At 45.4% G+C, this 26,932-nt stretch overlaps 2 protein-coding genes across 2 annotated transcripts; one reads left to right on the forward strand and one right to left on the reverse strand.

Moving 5' to 3' along the window:
• Window positions 1-484: 484 nt before the first annotated feature.
• MFAP1 (microfibril associated protein 1) lies at window positions 485-12,510 on the reverse strand. Its single transcript, XM_044283216.1, has 9 exons — window positions 12,335-12,510; window positions 9,051-9,270; window positions 5,164-5,296; window positions 3,929-4,116; window positions 2,971-3,079; window positions 2,730-2,890; window positions 2,481-2,640; window positions 2,302-2,391; window positions 485-901 (listed from the first exon to the last, which is right to left on the reverse strand). The coding sequence occupies exons 1-9, from the start codon at window positions 12,411-12,413 to the stop codon at window positions 719-721; spliced, it is 1,323 nt and encodes a 440-aa protein (XP_044139151.1). The 5' UTR covers window positions 12,414-12,510; the 3' UTR covers window positions 485-718.
• Window positions 12,511-12,549: 39 nt separating this feature from the next.
• On the forward strand, window positions 12,550-18,886 carry RPL37A (ribosomal protein L37a). Its single transcript, XM_044279492.1, has 4 exons — window positions 12,550-12,608; window positions 14,343-14,471; window positions 14,579-14,661; window positions 18,743-18,886. Exons 1-4 carry the CDS (start codon window positions 12,606-12,608, stop codon window positions 18,804-18,806), a joined length of 279 nt encoding a protein of 92 aa, XP_044135427.1. The 5' UTR covers window positions 12,550-12,605; the 3' UTR covers window positions 18,807-18,886.
• Window positions 18,887-26,932: the final 8,046 nt, after the last annotated feature.

Consider the following 26,932-nt stretch of genomic DNA (forward strand, 5'->3'; position numbering starts at 1 on the left):
AAGTCATGAGATAAAGACCTTACTAGAGACTAAAATAAATTAACATTACAAACCCCGGAATGAGACCTAAGGGGTTGATTTAATCAACTGGACAATGAGGAATTGATTAGGGATTTAGAGCGGGGATAGTCCAATATCTTAGAATTTCCGATTACCAGCACTTTACTGGTCCCCACAATGCCAAATTAAAGGGGTTATCCAAAGTCTAAAATATCCCCCACAATGGCTAGGCCCCTCATATACATTATACTTACCTGCTCCCTGGTGTTGGTCGGTTGTCCCTGCACAGCCGCCACTCGTCCCCATAGCCTGCTATTGGCTTCTCCACCCCCAGTCATTGGATGTTTTGATCCGCATGACAGAAATCCAGAGCGACATGGGTGCCAGGAGATAGTAAGTATAATGAATATGAGGGGCCCGGGCTTTGGGAGGGATATTTTAGACTTTCGATAACCCCTTTAACAAAGAACACATCAAACTCCACTTTAGACAAAGAAAATATTCATGTATTCTTCGTGTCTTACAACAGAGTAAAACAATTAAAAAGATGTATGATAGTCCTGGGAAATATGTACATAATGACCATAAATAGTCAGAATAGTCAATAGACTCATCAATATTATACAAAAAAAAAAAAAGTTCTTTACATCACTGGATTTAGGAAGTCTATGGGAGTAAAAAAAAAAAAAAAAAAAAATATAATCTAAAAGGTGATCCTTTAAGTAGTCTTCCTCTTCTTCACTGATGGTCTCTCAAACACATCTCTTACGCCGGCTGCTTTCTGCTTAAAGAACTTTGTATTCTGGGCGCTCTCTTGTCCCCAAGCAGAGTCAAATGAAGTTGTGTCTTGATCAACCAAGTGGGTGTATTTTGTTCGACCAGAACGACCAAAGTTTTTGACCTGAATAAAAAAAAAGACAAACACACATGATTTGTAGTGCTGCTTTGCTGCACAAATGGAAGTCAGTTTATCAGTCAACACAAAATGTGACTGAGAACATGGACAAGTGTGGGATATATTCTGAAAGTGTATGCTCATGTTTGAACACTATCCAGACAACATTTCCCGTGACAGATTTTCAGGCTCATTATACATTATGCATACTGCCATCTTCTCTGCCAAGACCACCCCACTAGAAGTACATTTTTCAATGCAATTTTGGACGATTTGATTTCATGATCTAATGAACCTGAATCTGTGTACAATGCATTGCATTTATCTTGTACCTATCCTGACTCAATAGTGGCATTCACAATTCTGTACGTTCACTGCAAAAAAAAAAATATCAAAGACCAAAAAAAAGGCTGCAACTCAGGACCAGTTGAAAAGTAAGGCTACTTTCACACGGAGCGGATCCGTCTGGTGTCTGCACAGACGGATCCGCTCCTATAATGCAGACGATGGGATCCGTTCAGAATGGATCAGTATGCATTATATTTCAGAAAAAATTCTAAGTCTGAAAGTTAGTCAGACGGATCCGTCCAGACTTTACATTGAAAGTCAATGGGGGACGGATCCGTTTGAAATTGAGCCATATTGTGTCAACTTCAAACAGATCCGTCCCCATTGACTTACATTGTAAGTCTGGACGGATCCGTTTGGCTCCGCAAAGCCAGGCGGACACCTGAACTCCGCCTGCTAAGCGGGGGCCAAACGGTGACAGACTGAGGCATTCTGAGCGGATTCGCATCCACTCAGAATGCATTGGGGGCGTACGGATGCGTTTGGAGCCGCTTGTGAGAGCCTTCAAACGGAACTCACAAGCGGAACCCCGAACGCAAGTGTGAAAGTAGCGTAACATCACACAAAAATTATTCAACCTTTCACGTGGGTTTGTCTATGTATAAACTGTAAAAACTATACAATAGAGGTGAACGTGTCACTTATTGGAACTACAGTATAAGAACTGTAATGAAAGAACCTTCAAAAGCTGAACAAAATGAAAGGGAGGTGTAGCGCTAATGGAATAATAGGAATAAAGTTCACACATCAAGGATTTGACTATGGATCCACAGCAGAAAAGATTTCAAAATGGAAGTGATGTGGATTTGTCCCGTTATTCAGTGGGACTTATCCGCAGCTTTTTTGTGTGGAATACACAAGTATAACAAATATCCTCATTCTCGTAGGAGTCACCACTTTTTTTCCCCACTGCATGTATTTGGGGGATCATCATTTGCCTGGGGGCAGACTGAGTGTATCACATGCTCCATGTGTAAACTCAGCCTAAGGTTTTACATCCAGCATTACAAGATATTCAGTTTTCATTTAGTGGTAAGTATTACAATAAGAAGTTGTACCTGCATGACTTTAGGCAGAATAGTTTTGTTGAAGTGATCCTCCAATGTAGGAGCACTGAAATCTCTTTTGTACACGTCCTCATCTTCATCCTAAAGAATAAAAATACAGAATTAAACAATTTTCTAAATGACAAAAGTGAAATAAAGAGGCTTCAGATGCATCACAGGACATCTCCTACCATGAAGTAAGCTCCTCTGTGGTAGTATTTCTGGAGGAACTTGTATTTCCCTTTCAGTGCTTTGTTGGTTATTATCTTGCCATTGGCACGAAGCTCTGCTCTGCGCTCCTCCTCAGTCATGTTACGCATGCGGTCAATCTCGGCCTTCTCCTTCTCCATCCTATTATAAGAATGAAAGGAAAAACCATGACCATATTGCAGTGACATATACAAACATGAAAATAATTGAAAAAAAACAAAAACACATACGCTTCTCTTTCTTCGCGGTCACGCTTGATCCGTTTAAGTTCTCGTACTTTCCAGGCCTCATACTCTTCCTCATCATTCTCATCATCTGTGTTTAGGGCATCCAGTGCAGCCAGAGACCTCTTATTCTCTTCTATCTCTTTCTTCGCCTCTTCCTCTACAATCTACAAGGTGAGAGGGGATTAAACCACTTATATCTGTGACAATTGAACAGTCATTTCTCTGCTCTATAACCAATACCTACCTTCAATGTGTATTTACGTCTTTCCTCTGCCATACGTTTGGCTTCTGCCTCAACCTCTTTCTGCTTAATAGCTTCAGCTTCTCTTTCCTGAACGGTTACTCTGTCCTTCCTGAAAAAGAAGTGGTAATCAGTGGCATATAGACATATCAAGTTTTATCAGATGCTCTTCAAGGTTCCCATACACATAAGGTGTGCGTCTCGTTTGTGCTCTGGCCATGTTTAGCATCGTCACATCTATATCCTAAGTAGCTTTAACAGTGTCAGGTTGGGGGCATTTGTGTGACACTGGTGTACATGGCAATTTGGATCAAAACAGTGATTCTATGACAGGGCTGAACACGGCGAGCGCGCAGGAGAGAATCTTGCCATCAGGATATTGGGATACAATAGCTGGAGGCTTGTGGCAAGTAAGAAAACCTTTATAAATATACATATAACTCTTCTGGTAGTTCACCTTAAAGGATTGTCTGTTTTTTACTGTTAAAGACCTACCCTCAGGATAGGTCATCAATATCAGATTGGTGGTGGTCCGACTCCTGGCACCCCCGCAGATCAGCAGTTTGAACAGAAAGCAGCGCTTCCTTCTCTGTTCTGTTTACCTGCTCTCCACAGCACTTGCAGTGGTGATCAGGTATCGTTATAACCATGGCTTCCCCATTCCCTTCTATGGGACGTCTCTGTAGTATTTAATTGAGCAGGAAGGTGCCGTCCCAAAGAAGAGACTGGGGAAGCCATACTTGTAATTACACCTCCTGACCACTGCAATTGCTCCAGCAAGCAGGTAAACAGAGCAGAGAAGGCAGCACTGCTTTCTCTTCAAACAGCTGATTGGCAGGGATTCTGGTAGTCGGACCCCCGACGATCTGACATTGATGATCTATCCTGAAGATAGGTCACAATACTAAAAAGCGGACAACCCCCTTAATGAAAAAGTAAATATAAGGTCTACTTTACTTACTTTCTAATAAAAACTGGTTTCAGTCTTGGTTCTGTTTCATCTTCACTGTCTGTGTATTCCTCATATTCTGACTCTGATTCTGACTCTGCTCCTGATTTCCATTCATCTTCTACCTCCATCACTTCCATCTCTTCATTTTTTCTCTCTGCAGCTTTTTGCCGCATCAGTGAACGCCGCCGTTCAATTTCCTAGTAGAAATACACAGAAATTACTGAACTAAAGAAGTATGAAACTGTAAGGATATCGGTCACAAGGCCGTAATCTGTATCATCCGCGGGAAAAGCTGTGAGAACATGTGTTTATTGTCCCATTAACCGATTACAAGGAAAACGTTCTTTCGGACATTTAAAGAAAGAAAAGGAACCTGATCTTGACCATGATTAAAGGGGTTGGCAGCTTTGCTGCTAATTGTCAGTAATACCACACACTAGCAGCTGCCAATTGGCCTCTGGGCTTACCTTAGCCCTAATGGAGGTGCTCCCCTCTGTGTCCAGGGCAGCGGTGTAAAGAATCACAGCAGTCCATATTATTTCCAAGATGGAACTCTTTAAGGTTGTCTAGCATTAAAAAAAATATGGCTGCATTCCTCCAGAAACAGTGCCACACCTATCAAAGCTGAGCTGGCATATGACACTGAACTTGTAAACAGGTATGCTGCTGCTTCTGGAAGTAAGCAGCTATGTTTTTTAATCTTGAAAACGTCTTAAAAGGTTCCATAGTGGAGCCACATGGTCTTTTTCACAGCACCTGTTTACAGACTCACTTTAAAGAGTTTTTTCACCCCCAAGGCTTTTGGGGAAGAACCCCCATCGTGGCCAGGCCTGCGGAGGGAATCAAACTTACCTGATCCCAACCACTGGGTTCCCACTCCTTCACTCACTTGCTGACGCTGTGGATCTCTGGTCTCCCCATGTCAACATCTGGTTTGACGTGGGTCATGTGGCCACAGCGGCGACGTGCCCCCATGCAGCACGTGACCCAGTGATGATGCTTGTGGGACACATCTCCACTGCAGCCAGCACTACATAAGACCGACCGAATGTTAATGCGGGGAGACTGGAGACAAGCAGTAATGGCAATCAACTAACTATGAGTCCCTCCACATGCCGAGCCATGCTGGAAGGGTCTGCCAGAAAGACCCCCTTTAAGATACTGTATACAGACTGAAACAGTATATAGTAGCTAGACTGTAGCACTTCATTAAGAAAAAATAAATGGAATATTTCATAACTCACCTCATCATCCACCTCTTCTTCCTCCTCCTCGCTTGTGTCTTCCCGCTCCACATGCCATTCTTCACCTGGTTCAGACTCTGACTCGCTTTCACCCACCACCTCAGGCTCCACAATCTTCCGATGTCTGGCCAATCTGTCCAATAACATGTTTAAAAGTTTATTTTATTATCCATCTAACATTTATAATTAATAACGCATTTAAAACATCTGAAGGGCATCAAGGGAAGTGATGGAAATATATATGATTTGTGGTGATGGTGGATAAGTGTGGGGAAAAATAGTGAACTCAAGTGTCAGAATCAGTCCTATCTAAGAGCTGACACCCACAAATGATTTACATTATCATACAGTATTTCGTTTTTCCTCACCAAATCTATAGAATTAGAGGTTTTACTCAAATCATACTGTCAACAATTTACTTCAAGTGATATAGTCAGAATTTAAGGCAATGTGAGCAGTCTTAGAAAATAGGAATTTTTTGTAGGATGTAATTTTAGGAAATACAGATCACCCACGTGTACCAGCAGCTAGAGTGGCCCTGGGTATTGAAGTTTTAATACTTTTTCTTTACTTCTCTTCGATACCGGGATTGGCGTTCTTTTGATACTAAGCTGCGCTCTTGTGCAACTTAGCATCAGTATCTATCACAGAACATGGCACTGACAAAGCTCAGCGCACACCATGTTCTCATAGGGGGCCGCACGGGGGAGAATGTCCCTCTCTCCCCACAGTGACGTGGCCGGACACTGCTACCGATGAAAACACTTAGTGGCCTGATGGGGAGTGCAAGGGAGAGCAAATGTTATGCAGTGACAATATTTTAAAAGGTATCTTTATTGCACAAACCTAAAAAAAATACCATATACAATAGAGTTAACATTTCTTCCATTACTTCTCCTGGTGCAGGCTCACTGGGATTTTAGACACAGTTATACAAGCATCCCTGTATCCATACATTACAGACAATTAAATAAAAATCCTTAAAATGCAGTTTTAAGCTCTTGATTCAGGTCCTGATTCATTTCGGTAAAGCTTCGAGCTTAAACCTGCCTTTCCAATTGTACCTTGTACTGGAGCAGTGAAGTGTAAATCCAAGTTGTTGCCAGTAATGATGCTCAGTGGGGCTGGGACTATTTACAGCTTTACTCAGTAAGTGCTCATTCAGATGGCCGTATGTTGCTTTCTGCATCTGACCTGCAATTTTGCGGATAAGGCTATTTTCATAGTGGCGTTTCTGGGTCCGCTTGCGAGATCCGTTTAGGGGCTCTCACAAGTGGCCCAAAACAGATCAGTTTAGCCCCAATGCATTCTGAATAGATAAGGATCCGTTCTGTACGGATACAAGCGTTTGCATTATCGGTGCAGATCCAAGTGGACCCATTCACTTCTACTGGGCCCCAAAAGATGCAGGCAGCAATCCGTGTGCTGTCCACATATTTTCTTCCGTTCCACGGCCCACAAAACAAATAAAACATGTCCTATACTTGCCAGTGAAAATCGGGTCGTGGCCTCATTGATGTCTATGGGTCCGCAAAAATGCGAAATGCAATACTTTTTTTGCGGACATGAACTGACCTAACAAAAAAAAAAAACACAAAAAACAAACAAACAGATCTGCATTTCTGCGGACCGCAAAAAACAAACGGCTGTCTGAATGAGCCCTAACTCTTAGGCCTCCTTCACACGGGCGTCGTGGGTGAGGGCCGGATGTGATGCAGGTGCGGTCAGTGTAAATCGTGTGAGTAGGCACACAATTTCAGTCAGTTTTGACTGCGATTGCGTTCTGTTGTTCAGTTTTTTCCGCGCGGGTGAAATGTGTTTTTCACACGCGTGAGAAAAAACTATGTGGTACTAGGGCTGCATGATATATCTAAAAAATAATCGAATCACGATAATCGGCAAATGCGATATGGCGGACCCGAAAATGCCGCAATTATATATGAAGGAGCCCCGCGCACATAACTGGCTTTTTGTGTGAAGTATTTAACTACTGTTTGAAAAAAGCGCTCTCTGACTCCTATTGATAAAATAGCCAGCCTCTGTACTCACTATTACAATGAATGCACTGCAGCGAACGGCAGCGAGGTGGCCGGCCGGCGTGTGACTGACGTCACTTAGTAACGCTCCTGCTTCCTGAAGTGGGAGGAGCGCTACTAAGTGACGTCAGTCACGCGCCGGCCGGCCACCTCGCTGCCGCTCGCTGCAGTGCATTCATAGTACTGTGACAGTGAGTACAGACTACAGAGGCTGGCCATTTTATCAATAGGAGAGAGCTTGTTTCACACAGTAGTAAAATACTTCACACACAAAGCCAGTTATGTGCGCAGTTTAGGACACATAGGGCAATGAGGGGGACCAGCATAAGATGCTATATGTGCGACTTATGCTGGCCCCCCTCATGGCCCTATGTGTCATAGCACACATCCCCCCCATAACAGCGTCCTCCACAGATCCCCCCCCATAACAGCGTCCTCCGCAGATCCCCCCCCATAACAGCGTCCTCCGCAGATCCCCCCCCATAACAGCGTCCTCCGCAGATCCCCCCCCATAACAGCGTCCTCCGCAGATCCCCCCCCCATAACAGCGTCCTCCGCAGATCCCCCCCCCATAACAGCGTCCTCCACAGATCCCCCCCCCCATAACAGCGTCCTCCACAGATCCCCCACATAACCGCGCCATCCACAGATCCTCCATAACACAGATCCCCCACATAACAGCGTCCTCCACAGATCCCCTATAACTATGTCATACCCAGCCGCATCAGCGGCTCATATGGGAAAATCCAAGCAAATAGACCTCTAGCACAATTCCCTTAAAATATCGCATCGCATACCGTTATCGCAATTTTTAGGGCTCTAATCGCAATCGCACAAAATTCCCATATTGTGCAGCCCTATGTGGTACCCAGACCCGAACCCTGACTTCTTCACTGAAGTTCAGGTTTGGCGTTCTGTAGATTTTATTATTTTCCATTATAACATGTTATAATAAAGTAAATGGGGTCTCGGGTCATACATCCCTTGTTTCTTTAGCAACCATGCGTGAAAAATCGCACCGCATCCGCACTTGCGATTTTAACGCAGCCCCATTCATTTCTATGGGGCCTGCGTTGCATGAAAAACACAGAATTTAGAACATGCTGCGATTTTCACACAACGCACAAGTGATGCTTGAAAACATTGCTCATGTACACAGCCCCATTGAAATGAATGGGTCAGGATTCAGTGCGGGTGGCAAGGCGTTCACCTTAAGCATTGTACCCACGCAGAATACTCGCCCGTGTAAAAGAGGCCTTAGGGAAACCAATGCGTGAGGCATTTAAAAATTGATATAGAGCTGGATAACTCCTACCCAGGATCTTTTTACTGATGTATCTGATCGGTGGTGGTCTGACACCCAGAACCCCCGCCGATCAGCTGTTTGAGAAGGCAGCGGCATTCCTCTCTCTGCTTTGCCTATGCAGGGTGACGACACGTTCATCAATCATGTGGCCTAGGAGCAGATCAGTCCCATTCAAGTGAATGGGTCTGAGCTGCAATACCTAGCACAGCCATTATACAATGTACGGCGCTGTGCTCTGCCTTATCATAAAGCGATTGGCGGGGGTCACAGGTGTCGGACCCCCACCAATCAGATACTTATGACCTATCCAGATGGAGTGAACTGTAAGGGGGGGATTGAGGTCATTAGTCAGGTCTCAATACTACCAGTGGCATACTATGAAATGCTATGCAGTTACTCCATTAAGTTGGAAAGGAGTGAAATCTGAAGCAAATCCACAGTAAAACCCACACAATTTGGTGTTGATTCTGACCAGATCCACGGTGGACTTTCCATTGAGAACTCACCATTAGCTTAAATGACATGCACAAGAGCAACGGCATTACCTCTCCTCCACATCTTCGTTCATACGATTCTGCAGTCGGAGCAGACGAGGATCACTGGTGCTTTCTTCAGGCTGTTCCTCCAGTTCTACATCCTGCTCCTTCCCTTTCTTAATAAACTGGAACTCTTCATCCTCTTCATCAGACGATTCCATTGGCGCATAGTCTGGCCTTTTACCGGAAACATAGCGCTTGACCTTCACCTTTTCCATCGAGATTTCACCTAAAATCAGTTAAAGTCAGTTCAGTCAGGTATTACCTAGTAGATACAATTACATTTACTACCACCAAAAGCAGTAATGCTGTATAATGAGTGCAGTGCAATATTTCCCAGTCTAGCCTCTATATCAGAAGCACACACTAATGCCAGGCACCCTTCTGGACATCTGCTGTATATATACAGTGCCGCAATGAAGGACTTTCCACCATCCATGTACGGCACTGTGAGAGCACAAGAGATGTGAATGACTTAAAGGCTCCTGCGTCTCGGTGACCAGTAATCTGCGGTATCTAAATGTCAATATCAAAATCTAAAAAAATGAAAACCTCTGCTCCATTATTATGCTGAAAGAAATGAAAAAATCCCCTCAAAGTCTCTGCATCTGTAACAACCCAGACTATAAAGTGGTCATGTTCTTAACCCATGCGATAAACACAAAAAAAAACTATGGCAAATTGCTATTTGAGAAACAATAAATAAATAAATAAATAAAAACTGATCCAAAGATCAGAGGTACCCTAAAAATTGTATGAATAAAAACTACAGCTCGTCCCACAATAAAAAAACAAGGGCTCACATGGCTCTGTCCATGAAAATATTAAAACGGTAAGCAGAAAAACAGTTTGCTAAAAGTGTCTTTATTGCAAAAAATAAAATAAAATGGAAAACATAAACAAAACAAAAAAAAAAAATAGGCATCACTGTAAAGCCTCATGCACACGTCCGTGGAACACGGTCCGTGAAATACCGGACTGGATTCCTGCTGAGCGCAGGAGCACACGGTGTCATTGGTTGCTATGCCGCTGTGCGCTTTGTGCCGCTGCTTCTGTACAGTAATACACTCGTATAGATTATATATAATATATTATATAAGTCTGCCCTACACAATAGAGTTAATGTGTCATTTATACCACAGGATGCATGCTGCACACAGCTCTGTCAATTGAAAAGGGAAAAATTATGGACCCAGGGTTATGGAAATTAAAAAAGAACAAATTATTTAAGTCCTGACCCGTTCATTTTAATGGGTCTGTGCGTATGAGTGTTTTTCATGCATCATTTCTGCGTTCAGAAAAAATATAAAAATAAAATCGCAGGATGTTTTTCACGCAGCCCTGGTTCCATAGAAGTGAAGGGGAGTTGCGTAAAAAACGGAAGATATCCGGATGTGTCTTTCACTGATGGTTGCTAGTAGATGTAGTTTGTAATTCTTCAGTTACTTTCACACCAGCAAAAAAAAACATCAAAAACTGATAGCACCTGTGTGGAAAAATCTGAAACACTGAACGCAATCGCAGACAAGACTGCCTGAACTTGAGTGCAGAAGTATACATTTTCTCCTGAACAGACCCTGACACAATCCGTATCGTTCGTGTGAAAGGGGCCTTAGAGTACAAAAGACTAAAGTACACCTTTACTCTTTTGTACTCTAAAGCCCCTTTCACACGAACGCACCAATTATTGGACAGATTATCAGGAACGAACGAACGTTCCTGCAAATGCTCATTCCTGGAAATCTGCCCGTCTGAATGTGTCACCGATCACCTGATGAATGAGCAAAACGCCTGTGCATCGGGTGATTGTGTCGTTTGGTCAGGCGCCACAGATCATGGCTTCTGGGCAGCAGATTGTACTGTCTAAACAGCGATCTGCTGCTCAGAAGCCATGATTCTGTATGAGGACGAGGAATTGCAATAGTGATCCCCTATCCTCATACAGTGGAGGAGATCGCAACATGTAAATACGCGGTCTCCTTCACTGAATGAGCAGCCGACTGTTGGGAACGCATCCTTCCCTACAATCAGCCGCAGCATCGCCCTGTGTAAACCCAGCTGAAAATGCAAAAAGCTATAAAAATTGGGTATCACTGTAATCAGACTGAACAGAGAATAAAGTTAAAAGTTGTTTAAAAAACACAGGTTTTTTTTTCATACCCTGACAGAAACTGAATTTTTTGATACATTATATGTAAATCAAAATAGTGCCTTTCAAAATACAGCTCCGTCCACAAAAAAATAAAAGTGCAGATGAGGTCAAAGCCAGTACACGGGGCTTCACAGAACGTGTCGCAGACGCTGCTAGACAACATCTCTTAGCAACCATCCGTGTAAAACGCATGCAAGTGCAGATGTGATTTTCACACAGCCCCATTCAATTCTATGGGGCCAGCATTGCATGAAAATCGCAGAATATAGAACATGCTGCGATTTTCATGCAACACACAAGTGACGCGTGAAAACCAACGCACATTCCGGATTCCGTGCGGGCGCAATGCGTTCGCATCACACATTGCACCCGCGTTGAATACTCGCTCGTGTAAAAGGGGCCTTATACTTCATGCTATAACTTTTGCCTAACAGACCTTTTGATGACCAAACATGTTTTTGGCAGAAGGCTCCTGGACGGATCAGTATTTCGGCGGTCTGATCATGCCCTTGCTGTGATTGGCAGCTCTTATCCTATCAGTATACGGGCTCATGTACTCAAACATATTTAATTTCCATGTCCGTTCCGTTTTTCTGCGGACCAGTTCAATGTGCATGTAAGTTAGGCTACATGCACTCGACCGTATGCATTTTGCAGTCCACAAAAGAAGTGCATGACATGAGCCCTACTATTGATGGACTGCTGGAAGTGTGGTGTCCAGTCCTGGTGAATACTTTCTGTTATTATATCCTGGCCAATGACAGGGCATGCTGTATATGTGACAGATGTGCTGGCGCACCCTTACATGGGACTTACATGCCTCACCTCCATCCCAGGGCTCTGATCATGGGCTGCAGTAACATACAGCAGGCTAATGTATAAGAAATACAAGCCTAGGTGTATGTGTGTGTATATATATCTCAGAAGGTCCTAGGCATCTTTCTGGCGTCGCTGATCACTGTAATCCACCAGTTGCATAGGTGCACTTCTATACAAAGAGCTGAACATACACCTCACAGCCTAGCGAAGACCCCTGACAGAACAGGAGCCCCTCTCCTGCCGCATACATTCGTGCATACTGTAGTTTTGCGGCCTACTACCACAACAACCCTCTCCCCATACAGCCGGATGGTCACTTTACCTTTCTCATTGCGGACAGGCACGGCTCCGGCCGTGGACTGGATCGGAGGCTGCTTGCTGAGAGCGCTGGAGGACGACATGGTTCCGGTAATCGTTCGAAACCTACACAGGAACGTAAGACTACAGCCTCCCGAAACCTCGGAGGACCCAAAACCACCGAGACAAACCGGCGGGAGGGAAGGGCCGACCTCTATGACAACTTCCTGCTGCGTTAGCTGTAAATCCCGCATGCGCACTGAGCTCCTCCCTTTCCGCTCGGGTCCTGGAAGAAAATGGTGAGTTAGATGTCTCTGTCCGCGCACTGTGGGGTTTATCCGTTGTCATCCTTTGCCGGGGATTGTTCCCGGTTTACCCCGATGTGTCCTCCGTTACCTGCAGAGGGTAATCTTTCCGGCAGTGTTTATATTGAGGGTTTTAAATGTGTTTCTGGAGGCGGCTGCTGAAATGGAGCAGGCCGGGAACCATTGCGCTGCACTTGGCGCATATAGGAGACATTCCTGTGGTTGCCTGCTGTTGACTGTCAGTATACATGTGATGTGTATGGCAGTACTGTACACAGCATGAGAACTGCCCTGCTCATGAATGAAGCTGATTGCTGTCACTGGGGCTTGTCCCAATACTGTGCCATACATGACCCAGTGACGCCGATCAGTGACCTCAGTGTGATACTGGTATGCTCCAGACTAGAATGCTGAGGCCAGTGATTGGCTGCGGATGTACGTGATGTCATCACTACATGTAAACAAAGCCTGGCGGCGATTTATCCAATGACTACCGGGTATGTTATGTTCCTTCGGTGCTGCGTGATTTTATCATGTAAAGAGTGAATGGGTGCCATGGGTAGAACTACACTGTTCCTTTCTGTTACCAAATATAAATAAGTGACCTTATGAGTCTATGGACGGGTCAGGATGCCCATGCTCTTTCCATAAACAGAAAATCCAGCCACTTGGGATTGGCGTTGCAACGGGAAGGAGCGATGCCCCCATGTGGAACAGGTAAGAAATCCCAGCAACGCCTGCCTTGCTTGAAAGTGAATTCATTTAATGTCTAGTAGAGACAACTGATAAAGGCTGCGTGCTGAAACGCGTCTACTAGACATTAAATGACTATGGAATAAAAATAATTTACTTTCAAGTAAGACAGGAGTTGCTGGGATTTCTTATCTCTTCCATGCTCTATCCATAGCGGTCGGCCAAATGCTTGTTCAGCTGAGGACTATCTTTTCTGACTCCCGCCTCGCACGCTCAGTTCCACATGTGTTTGTTGTGCTGCTTTCAGAGGGTTTATCGCCCAGGAGAAGTAAAGGCTCCGGTGTTGACTGGCATTTAAAGGGCATCTGTCAGCAGATTTGTACCTATGAAACTGGCTGACCTGTTACATGTGCGCTTGGCAGCTGAAGACACCTGTGTTGGTCTTGTGTTCATATGTGCCCGCATTGCTGAGAAAAATGATGTTTTAATATATGCAAATGAGCCTCTAGGAGCAACGCAGGTATTACCGTTGCACCTAGAGACTCGGCTTTCTCTGCAACTACTGCGCCATCTGCACTTTAGGAGAAGTCGGATTTGATTGTTTTTACTGCCTGGCCCTGTCAATCAAAGAGCGGCAGTTGCAGAGAGAGCAGAGCCTCTAGGTGAAATGACAACACCCCCGTTGCTCGTAGAGGCTCATTAGCATATAGTAAAACCATTTTATTTCTCAGCACTGTGGGCACATAAGAACATGGGACCAACACAGATGCTTTTAGCTGCCAAGCGCACATGTAACAGGTCAGTATCATAGGTACAAATCTGCTGACAGATGCCCTTTACGGTGACTGATACTTCTCTCACCTTGTGGAGTCAGAAGTGCCACATACACACTAGGTTGTCAACATGGTAGGTTGACAGTACTTCAACCCTCCTGAGGCTGCATCATGAGGAGCATGTAGGCGGTCTTTGTGAACCTGTGTATTTTCGGGATCTACGTCTGTAGCTGCGCCTTAACGGCCTCACGTTTTATTTCAGGCCAAACGCACCAAGAAGGTCGGCATTGTGGGTAAATATGGGACCCGTTACGGTGCTTCCCTAAGGAAGATGGTCAAGAAAATTGAAATTAGCCAACATGCTAAGTACACATGCTCCTTCTGTGGCAAGGTAAGTCTGTGTGTGTGTATGAGGGCCATAGCTTTTTTGGCTTTGTCTAAATAATTGACAGTTGTATTACATTGGTGTAGAAGTGTAATATTGGTGTATTTTCTTAGACCAAGATGAAGAGGAAGGCTGTTGGAATCTGGCACTGTGGTTCCTGCATGAAAATCGTAGCCGGAGGAGCCTGGACCTATAAGTAAGTACAGCATCTAGTGGGAAGCATTAGCAGATGCTAATGAGAAGGCTGTCAAGCCATTCACATTAGGCCGCTAACTAGTTGGGGGACCAGATGAGATAAAAATGTATAGCGCCAGCATATTCTGCAGCACTGTACACAATTAGTAAACCGAAGAAAAAGCTGTGCTGGCAGCTCAGCGCTTGTACATAAGCAAGCAATGACCTGAATATGGATGCTATGATATCTTCATAAGCTAAACAAGTTCTAAATGCTCCAATGAGGCCATGTCCCCTTTAACCCCTTCCCGACTACTGCCCTAATTGTACAATCAAGTTGAGTCTTTGAAGATGGAGCCCGCTCCCCCCTCCCAGCAGCACATGAACAGCAGATACTCGGGGCTAGTATTGGCGATAATGCCAATCAGACGTTAAAGTCCTCAGAAGCCATAGTCACTTGTGACCACAGCATCTAAGTTGGCTTTTCCTGGGAGTATTTTGCATACCCTAATGTATTAAAGGGGGTTATCTGAGATGGCACGCAATCCGTGCTATACATTGAGTGCATGATCCCCGCCTCGGGTTAGAACCTGCAGCTAGTGTTGAGTGAATCGGGTTCGGACTGCTGTATCGGTACCAGATTAGTTTGAGAACTTCATTAATAATATAGCCTCCGTACTACTGTAAAATGTATGGGCTCAGTGGAGGTCTTTGCTGCAGAGATTGCAAGACTGGTGTTATACGCATAATTTGGTGTCAAAATTCGACACTAATTTATGCGTATAACCAAAGTGTCATGTCAAAGATGAGACAAAGCAAGTCTCGCAATACTTGCAGCAATATTGCAGAGACCTCCAAGGAGCCCATACATTTGATGGTAGTATGGAGGCTACGGAGACTTTGATACTTCTATCTGCGTATTTAACATTTGAAAATGGAAATCCAAAGTCGGGTTCAGTTCTGGCTAGTACCTCGGTACCGGAGCAGGCTCTGGATCCCTATTTAAAATGTTAAATACACAGACAGAAATACCGAAGTCTTGCATAACTTCGGCCGAGAAACTTTTCCTACCTGGAAAACATACATTTTAATGCTGTATGGAAACAGCATTACAAACAAAGGGGAAGAATAAACTGGTGTACAAATGGATTGGTTGCCCATTGCAGATTCCACCTTTCCTTTTCCAAAGGAGCTGTCAAAATTAAAAGGTGGAATCTGATTGGTTGCTATGGGCAACTAAGCCAGTTCTACTTTACACCAGTTTGATAAATGACCCCCAGAGTTTAATGAATCGATCGATGATCTAAAGCATGATTCCCTCAAGCCTAGTTTTGATACTGAAAAAAATTAAACAAATAAACATACCGGTAGGTGTGCACTCCTAGTACTGAATGTAGGGCCACATATTTATTAGACATGTATAGTAAAATAATAAGTTACCTATATACAGGCGTATAAATATTCACAAATGAACCCACATAGTTCATACTCTGATTCATATTAGTCTGTTGTGCTGTCTGGTATAAAAAATGATGCAGAAAAATATTTTGTGCATGCAATAGCAATACTGCCCCAATATACTTTGATGTAGTAAAACAGTGTTTCTAGTGTTTATTTTGCATATCCACATCCAATATCTATATCCACAGTTGGTTAGTGTCTGTTCTGAATATCCATCAAATTAATATGGTAAATATAGCTTCATCTTATATATATTAAAAACTAGAAATGAAGTTATAATCCATAATTTCATACCGCAAGTATAATTAAGCGCAAGAAAGTGCATTAAGTTAGGCCTCTTTCACACTTGCGTTGTCTGGATCTGGCGTGTACTCCACTTGCCGGAATTACACGCCGGATCCGGAAAAACGCAAGTGTACTGAAAGCATTTGAAGATGGATCCGTCTTCAAAATGCTTTCAGTGTTACTATGGCAGCCAGGACGCTATTAAAGTCCTGGTTGCCATAGTAGGAGCGGGGAGCGGTATACTTACAGTCCGCGCGGCTCCCGGGGCGCTCCAGAGTGACATCAGAGCGCCCCGCGCATGGATGACGTGCCATGCGATCACGTCATCCATGTGCGTGGGGCGCCCCGACATCACTGGAGCGCCCCGGGAGCCGCACGGATGGTAAGTATGCTGCTCCCCCGCTACACTTTACCATGGCTGCCAGGACTTTAGCGTCCCGGCAGCCATGGTAACCACTCTAAAAAAGCTAAACGTTGGATCCGGCAATGCGCCGAAACGACGTTTAGCTTAAGTCCGGATCAATGCCTTTCAATGGGCATTCATTCCGGATCCAGTCTTCAGGATTTTTGGCCGGAGCAAAAAGCGCAGCATGCTGCGGTATTTTCTCCGGCCAAAAAACGTTCCATTCCAGAACTGAAGACATCCTGATGCATCCTGAACGGATTTCACTCCATTCAGAATGCATTAGGATAAGACTGATCAGGATTCTTCCGGCATAGAGCCCCGACGACTGAACTCTATGCCGGAAGACAAGAACGCAGGTGTGAAAGAGCCCTTATGCGTAAGAAAGTTCATCAGTGCTTCTTGATTCTTATGTCTTGATATCACAATCACTGCTCCACAGCAATCAGCGCATGGTTAGTCATAACGCCAACAAAGTAACAGATACTGTTCACTTACTTCAAGAGGCGCATGCTCCTGAGATGGGGTTGTGCACTTACCCCTTTCTGCCTCTGTTAGACAAACTGATCTTCCGAGGGCTTGTACCGGTCGGTGTGTTGTGATTTTGCTGCTATTGGTCTCCCTCTAGTTACTGCGCTTTGTCTTTGCTTCAGCTTCGATTAGTCCGGCAGCTATGAGTTCTCGAGGATAGGGATCTCCACATAGTTCCTCTTTAGGTCCAGACTATATAGAAGAGTTAATTAGAATAAAATAAAACACTGTTTATTTTACTATATATGTCTAATAAATATGTGGTCCTACATTCAGTACTAGGAGTGCACACCTATGTTTTTCTTCTTTCTATTCTCTCGTGTACTGAGATTGGGTGACTCAGTAAGGAAGTGAATCCTCATTATCCAGTTCGTCTTTGGTGTGACCCCCTACACCTAATTGAACAGAAAAAAATAAACATATTTTTATATATTTTTTTTTCTGTTGCAATATTCTGTCCCCCGTAACTTTATTATAGTTATGGCCACGAACGAGATGTGTGAGGGCTCATTTTTTGTGGGATGATCTGTAGAATAACATTTTTTTATTTGGTGGGGGGCTTTTTATTTACTTTATTCAAATATTTATTTATTTGGAGATAGTTTGGGTTAACTTATGCCCATGATGTGTTTTTGTTTGATTTTGGGGAAGTAATTGGTACAGAACTATATACCAGTTCAGTGCTGCCACCTGTTGACCTGTACTGGTATATACTAATGAGCCTGGAAGACTAGTACAGGCTTCGGCTCATTATTGGAACAGGGGAGCTTTCCCCGATCTCTGCCTGGGAAGGGTGCACTTCCAGGTTTTAGCCTCCTGAGACGCCATGGTCCCTGTATCTTTTGGCGCCTCATATGCTAATGAGGCGACTCGGTTATACTAGGCTTGGACTTCTATTTCTCCTGGGTGCGGTTATCTTCTCCCTGCCTGCGAGCGCATCCAATCAGAGCTCCTTGCTCGCAGCCAGGGAAAAGATAACCGCACCCAGGAGAAATAAAGGTCCACGCCTAGTATAGCATATGAGGCGCCAAATGAGACTAGACCACACCAAACGAGCGGGGGGTTCTTTAGAAGAAAAAAAGTGCCAAGACCTCAGTGGGGGCCACACTATAAGGTAGAATAATAATTATTAGATTAAGGATATCAAAGTGAAAGGTCCTCAAATTTACACGTGTCTTGTGTTTTTAGCCATAACTGCCCCCATATGGCCTTGCTTCCTATAAGGACAATAATCCCCTCCGTCACAATACTGTTCTTCATCCCACCGATCTCGGCTGCACTATATAAAAGCAATTATGAGACCCAGTTTATTAAGGAATTAATTGTAATTTCTCTGCAAGCTAGATTGCTTTCCATTCTGTTGTTCCTTGGAAACAGGAATCGGATTGTCACATTAACCATTGAAATGTCTCTTCCTTTTTAGCACCACATCTGCTGTCACAGTGAAGTCTGCCATCAGAAGACTGAAGGAGCTGAAAGATCAGTAGATCAATCCTTCTTGTGGAATCTGATCTTCGTCTGTTTCACTGGACTATTCTTTAATAAAGAAATGTCTTGGAAAATGGAAGCCAAATGTTTCATGGCCTGTTCTGTTCTACTATACAAATACTTCTGAGGTGCCTGAGCCCCAGTGGTGTAATGTGTATTACTGCACCTCAAAGGAGATGCTTTTTGTTGTCATGGAACACTTCTGTTCCATAGCGCAATTCTATGATGGAATGCCTTTAAAGGCCGTCATAATAGAGGTATATGGGCTGTAAAACTATCTGTTTCAGTTATGCAGGAGAGGACTCCCCTGCATAACTGAAACGGATCTGTTTTGCAGCCCATAGACCTCTATTATGACGGCCTCTAAAGGCATTTTGTTATGGTCTGTGGTAACGGAATCCATAACACAATTCACCTTTTACCAGTAAGGCTACTTTCACACTAGCGTTCGATCGGATCCGTTCTGAACGGATCCGCTCATATTAATGCAGACGGTGGCTCCGTTCAGAACGGATCCGTCTGCATTATAACTTAGAAAAATTTTCAAAGTTTGAAAGTAGCCTGAGTGGATCCGTTCAGACTTTACATTGAAAGTCAATGGGGGACGGATCCGCTTGAAGATTGAGCCATATGGTGTCATCTTCAAGCGGATCCGTCCCCATTGACTTACATTGTAAGTTGGAACGGATCCGCACAGCCAGGCGGACACCCGAACGCTGCTTGCAGCGTTCAGGTGTCCGCTCACTGAGTGGAGGCTGAGCGCTGGCAGGCGGATGCATTCTCAGTGGATCCGCCTCCACTGAGAATGCATTAGGGCCACACGGCTGCGTTCAGGGCCGCTTGTGAGCCCCTTCAAACAGAGCTCACGAGCGGAGGCTGAGCGCAGGTGTGAAAGTAGCCTAAACGAAGTGTGGATGAATTTCAAAATATGAAATTCACTCATCTCTAATTCTGTTTGGACGGTGTGACGTTTGTAGTAAACTTCAGCCTTGGGATATATTTTTTTTTTTTTTGCATGAAGGAATGGGACTGCCAATGGCATCTGATTTACTTTTATTATTTTAGGGTAGGTCTGGTATATATATAACTGGGGCAACCAGTTATGTTGACCCCAGTTACAGGAGAAATCGGCAGTACACTTTTAAAAATGTTAAATGTCTCTTACAGATCTTGTAATCGCACCTCAGCTGCTAGCCCTACCCTGGCCGCTGGTGTTGAGCGAAGCGAGCTTCATATGCTACATCCAAAGTTGCTTCGTTGAAAATGTAATACTGTATGGAGATCTGTCTCCGTACAGTATTAAGATGTATGGGCTCTGATGAGCCAAAGTTACAGAACTCTGCTTAGGTTCCAACTAGTACCTCTGAACTGAAGCAGAGTGTGGTTTTCCACTTTAAAAATCAACTACCCGAGTTATTTAACAGTCACATGCTACTTTGCAAATAACTTCTGCTCATCCGAAGTTTTGAACGAAAGCGACTTTGGATGTAGTATCCGAAGCTCTCTTCGCTGAACGCTACTGGCCACAATATGCACATGAGCATGTACTGGCTCAGTGCCCATATTGCAGAATGTAAACTGTGGGTTGACTTGAACGGGTCTGCATGATACAACCAAAGCTACAACTTCACCTATCTTTTGTGGAGTAGAAGCACCAAGTGCTTACGTTGAGTTTTTCCTCTGCCTCTGGGTCTGCATCTGTAAACTGAGTGCACACGGCCAATGCCTGTGCATTGAGGACCACTACCTGCGGTCTGCAGTGTGGACACTGAGCCATTACGCTTGTGTGGATGAGCCCTAACCCTTACATCCGTATATCAAAGCAACCATTATAGAAAGGGAGCACAATAAAATAGAAAATAAATGAAAATTAGTTGCTTGGTGTGCAATTAAGAAAAAATGAAATGTGAAAAACTGATAAAACAAAAACAAACCTGTTTTATTTGGAAGCGGTGTAACTAACCTAGTCTCAAACTGGTTAATGAAACTTAAGTAAGGCCTTATTCACATGACTGTGTTTTGGTCTGTGATTTTAAGCCAAAACCAGGTGCGGTTCTAAACACAGAACAGGTGCAGATCTTTCCCTTATACCTCATGTCTGTGGAGGCTCCAATCCTGGTTTCTGCTCACAATCGCGGATGGAAATTACTGACCAAACACTGAAGTGTAAATGAGGCTTAACACGTAGAAGCAAGTCTGCCCAGTATGAAGCTAACTATTGTCTATAGGGATTTGTCACTATTATACAGCATTAAAGGGCTTCTGTCCCCTCCAAACACCAATTTTCAACATCAGTTTTTGCTAATGTTTACAGGTTTGATATATATACCCCTCTTACCTCAGGCTGTGGTGTAATTTCAGTAAAAATTGGACTTTAGTGATATGTAAATTTCTTCACTACTAGCAAGTTGGGTGGACTTGCTGGTAGCCGCTGCACCCTCTGTCTGAAAAAGCGCCCCCTCCTCCTCTTGATTGACTGACAGGGCCAGCGAGCGCGCTCATCCTCCAGCTGGCCCTGCCTGCAGCTCAAATCCTGCGCCGTACAGGTCGTCATTCGGCGCAGGCGCTCTGAGAGAAGGACGCTCACTTGGCTGCACCTTCCTCAGTGCGCCTGTGCTGATGACGTCAGCCCTACACCCAGAAGAGAAGACTGGATATCTGAGAACAAAAGTGTTCCGCAAACCCACGGCCACTAATGCACTCTTGAGGTGGAAAAGTGGACATCCACACCCACTTAAAAGAGGCATTCCTAAGGGGCAATACCTTAGAATGAGACGAAATTGCTCTCAGTGGTCTGATTTTAAGGCATCAGCGGATGACCTCCAGAAATGGTTTGTGGAGAGGGGTTACCCCAAAACTGTCCTGAAGGAGGCCTATCAGTGTGCGGCTCCATGCGATAGGGAAGATCTCCTGCATCCCAAGAACAGGGTATCTGAGGATGCTCAACTATGTATCATAGGGACCTATGACACGGCACACAAGGAGATACGTGCATTGTTGACTGAACACTGGGTGATTTTAAGAACGGACCCAGATGTTGGGCATCTAATAGGAGGATATCCTATGATAACATACTGTCGTGGGTGGGAATATAAAGGATAAGGTGGTCCATAGTGCATTCAATTCCCCTACCAATGAAACCTGGCTAGCGGCGAATATACCAAATGGCACATATAAATGTGGTAACTTGCATAGCCTGCAAAGTGATCTTGAAGGGTGCATACTTCACTAGCTCAACCACAGGACACAGATTCAACATCAAATCCTTTATTAATTGTAAGACAGTAGGGGTGGTGTACCTTGCGACCTGCATTTCTGGATTGCGATATGTGGGGAAAATGAAGCGCAAATTTAGGAGACGCATAGGGGAGCATTTACTTAAGATCAGAAGTCATGGTGATACCCCTATTGCACAACATGTGGCAGCCAAACGCCCCATGACAACAGACTTTTAAGTTTCAGGGGATAGAACATGTGCGACCACCACTCGGAGGGGGGGGGGGGGGGGGGATGTTGATACACTCTTCAGAAAAGAAGTGCAGTGGATTTTCACGCTGAATACAGTGAAACCAAAGGGTCTTAATGATGCTATTTAATTTGCATGTTTTATTGAATGAATAACGTTGCCCTTCACTATGCAGTGTATTTTATATATCCTCTGCCTTCCTGTCCATCCGATAGGGTTGTCCCTCCTATGTGTCTCCCCCTACCTGTGATCTTCCTCTACCTGCCAGACGTAGAGACCTCACACGAGACAGGATCCAATTGGATCCATTACGTGTCTAGTAGGAGAGGTAGTGACTAGAGTTGAGCGAACACCTGGATGTTCGGGTTCGTCCGAACTTCCCGGAAATGTTCGGGATCCGAACTTCGCCCCGAACCCTATTGAAGTCAATGGGGACCCGAACTTTTCGGCACTAAAAAGGCTGTAAAATAGCCCAGGAAAGGGCTAGAGAGCTGCAAAAGACAGCAAAATGTAGGTAAATCCTCTGCAAACAAATGTGGATAGGGAAATGAAATAAAATAAATTAAAATTAACCAATATCAATTGGAGAGAGGTCTCATGGCAGAGAATCAAGCTTCATGTCACCCACCACTGGAACAGGCCACTGTCAGATATTTAGGCCCCGGCACCCAGACAGAGGAGAGGTTCATTCAACTTTGGGTTGCCCCGCAATATAATGGTAAAATGAAAATAAAAAAAGGATTGAATGAGGAAGTGCCCTGGAGTACAAAAATATATGGTTAAGGGGAGGTAGTTATAAATGTCTAATCTGCACAAGGGATGGACAGGTCCTGGGGGATCCATGCTTGGTTCATTTTTATGAACGTCAGCTTGTCCACATTGGCTGTAGACAGGCGGCTGTGTTTGTCTGTAATGACGCCCCCTGCCGTGCTGAATACACGGTCAGACAAAACCCTGGCCGCCGGGCATGCCAGGACCTCCAAGGCATAAAAGGCTAGCTCTGGCCACATGGACAATTTGGAGACCCAGAAGTTGAATGGGGCCAAACCATCAGTCAGTACGTGGAGGGGTGTGCACACGTACTGTTCCACCATGTTAGTGAAATGTTGCCTCCTGCTAACACGTTCCGTATCAGGTGGGGGTGCAGTTAGCTGTGGCGTGGTGACAAAACTTTTCCACATCTCTGCCATGCTAACCCTGACCTCAGAGGAGCTGGCTGTGACACATGCGTTGGCGACCTCTTGCTCCTCCTCTGCCTTCACCTTGGGCTTCCACTTGTTCCCCTGTGACATTTGTGAATGCTCTCAGTAGCGCGTCTACCAACGTGCGCTTGTACTCGCGCATCTTCCTATCACGCTCCAGTGCAGGAAGTAAGGTGGGCACATTGTCTTTGTACCAGGGATTCAGCAGGGTGGCAACCCAGTAGTCCGCACACGTTAAAATGTGGGCAACTCTGCTGTCGTTGCGTGGGCACTGCAGCATGTAGTCGCTCATGTGTGCCAGGCTGCCCAGAGGTAAGGACAAGCTGTCCTCTATCGTCATCGTCCTGCGTTTCCCCCCCAGCCACCCACCAGTGATGGGCCCGAGCTGCGTTGGGTGCCACCCCGCTGTGAACATGCTTCATCCTCATCCACCTCCTCCTCCTCATCCTCGTCCTCCAGTAGTGGGCCCTGGCTGGCCACATTTGTACCTGGCCTCTGCAGTTGCAAAAAAAAACTCCCTCTGAGTCACTTCTAAGAGACTGGCCTGAAAGTACTAAAAATGACCCCTCTTCCTCCTCCTCCTCCTGGCCCACCTCCTCTTCCATCATCGCCGTAAGTGTTTTCTCAAGGAGACATAGAAGTGGTATTGTAACGCTGATAACGGCGTCATCGCCACTGGCCATGTTGGTGGAGTACTCGAAACAGTGCAACAGGGCACACAGGTCTTGCATGGAGGCCCAGTCATTGGTGGTGAAGTGGTGTTGTTCTGCAGTGCGACTGACCCGTGCGTGCTGCAGCTGAAACTCCACTATGGCCTGCTGCTGCTCGCACAGTCTGTCCAGCATGTGCTAGGTGGAGTTCCACCTCGTGGGCACGTCGCATATGAGGCGGTGAGCGGGAAGGCCGAAGTTACGATGTAGCGCAGACAGGCGAGCAGCGGCAGGATGTGAACGCCGGAAGCGCGCACAGACGGCCTGCACTTTATGCAGCAGCTCTGACATGTCGGGGTAGTTGTGAATTAACTTCTGCACCACCAAATTCAGTACATGCGCCAGGCAAGTGATGTGCGTCAAACTGGCTAGTCCCAGAGCTGCAACGAGATTTCGCCCATTATCGCACACCACCAGGCCGGGCTTGCGGCTCATCGGCAGCTACCACTCATCGGTCTGTTGTTCAATACCCCGCTACAACTCCTGTGCGGTGTGGGACCTGTCCCCCCAAGCATTTGAGTTTCAGAATGGCCTGCTGACGTTTACCCCGGGCTGTGCTGAAGTTGGTGGTGAAGGTGTGTGGCTGACTGGATGAGCAGATGGAAGAAAGGAGGAGGAAGCCGAGTAGGAGGAGGAGGCTACAGGAGGCAAAGAATGTTGCCCTGTGATCCTTGGCGGCAGAAGGACGTGCGCCAAACAGCTCTCCGCCTGGGGCCCAGCCGCCACTACATTTACCCAGTGTGCAGTTAGGGAGATATAGCGTCCCTGGCCGTGCTTACTGGTCCACGTATCTGTGGTTAGGTGGACCTTGCCACAGATGGCGTTGCGCAGTGCACACTTGATTTTATCGGATACTTGGTTGTGCAGGGAAGGCACGGCTCTCTTGGAGAAGTAGTGGCGGCTGGGAACAACATACTGTGGGACAGCAAGTGACATGAGCTGTTTGAAGCTGTCTGTGTCCACCAGCCTGAATGACAGCATTTCATAGGCCAGTAGTTTAGAAATGCTGGCATTCAGGGCCAGGGATCGAGGGTGGCTAGGTGGGAATTTACGCTTTCTCTCAAATGTTTGTGAGATGGAGAGCTGAACGCTGCCGTGTGACATGGTTGAGATGCTTGGTTTTTTGGTGCTCTTGTTTTTAAGGTGTTTACTCCACTGCAGTTCATGCTTTGCATGCAGGTGCCTGGTCATGCAGGTTGTGCTAAGGTTCAGAATGTTAATGCCTCGCTTCAGGCTCTGATGGCACAGCGTGCAAACCACTCGGGTCTTGTCATCAGCACATTTTTTGAAGAACTGCCACGCCAGGGAACTCCTTGAAGCTGCCTTTAGGGTGCTCGGTCCCAGATGGCGGCGGTCAGTAGCAGGCGGAGTCTCTTGGCGGCGGGTGTTTGCTTTTGCCCACTGCTCCCTCTTTTGCTACGCTGTTGGCTCGGTCTCACCACTGCCTCTTCCTCCGAACTCTGAAAGTCAGTGGCACGACCTTTATTCCATGTGGGATCTAGGACCTCATCGTCGCCTGCATCGTCGTCCACCCAGTCTTCCTCCCTGACCTCCTGTTCAGTCTGCACACTGCAGAAAGACGCAGCAGTTGGCACCTGTGTTTCGTCATCATCAGAGACGTGTTGAGGTGGTATTCCCATGTCCTCATCATCAGGAAACATAAGTGGTTATGCATCAGTGCGTTCTATGTCTTCCACCGCTGGGGAAGGGCTAGGTGGATGCCCTTGGGAAATCCTGCCAGCAGAGTCTTCAAACAGCATAAGAGACTGCTGCATAACTTGAGGCTCAGACAGTTTCCCTGATATGCATGGGGGTGATGTGACAGACTGATAGGCTTGGTTTTCAGGCGCCATCTGTGAGCTTTCTGCAGAAGACTGGGTGGGAGATAATGTGAACGTGCTGGATCCACTGTCGGCCACCCAATTGACTAATGCCTGTACCTGCTCAGGCCTTACCATCCTTAGAACGGCATTGGGCCCCACCAAATATCGCTGTAAATTCTGGCATCTACTGGGACCTGAGGTAGTTGGTACAGAAAGAGAAGAAAAAAAAGAAGAAAAAGACCCCAGAAGTCCCCCAACATATATAACAGGGACAATGCCCGTAAAATAAACAGATAAAGGGGGACACCTAAAAAAGAATGACTCGGTACAAGCTCCGAGCATAACGGCAGAAAGCAGAAGGAAAGAGCTTAGAGTACCATTGGTTAGAAAAATATACGCTTTTATTAAATTCATGATAAAAATACACATAGTGAATGCCAAGAATAAGGTAAGGGAGCAGGGGAAAAGAAAACGAGCGCCATCCTGGATGGACACACTGGTCACAACATATAATAGTCTATCAATAAGGTTACTGCGAATATGGGAAAAACAACTACTGATATATGGTACAATGACCAACCCATAGATGCAGACCAGATGAGTAAATAATGGTAGAGGGTGAGTGGAGATCAAAGAAATGGTCAAACCGCCATGGCTATAGTGCATAATGTATGGTACAAAGGACATAGGTCATGCTAAATGTAGACAGTGTACCAATAAATCAGCAATAATGGACCAGGCAAAATAGCTCAACATTGGCAGCACATAGCCATGGCTAGACACCTGTGATCAAACACTCACCAAAATGGGACCAGATGTGAACAGAAAAACCAGGATGGCGCTACCCCAACGCGCGTTTCGGCGTGCCTTCGTCAGGGGGTAGCGCCACCACTGCGGACCAGGTATTTATGTCTCCTTCAACCA

This window comes from Bufo gargarizans, chromosome 2 (assembly GCF_014858855.1).
Source record: "Bufo gargarizans isolate SCDJY-AF-19 chromosome 2, ASM1485885v1, whole genome shotgun sequence".
Classification (NCBI taxonomy): Eukaryota; Metazoa; Chordata; class Amphibia; order Anura; family Bufonidae; genus Bufo; species Bufo gargarizans.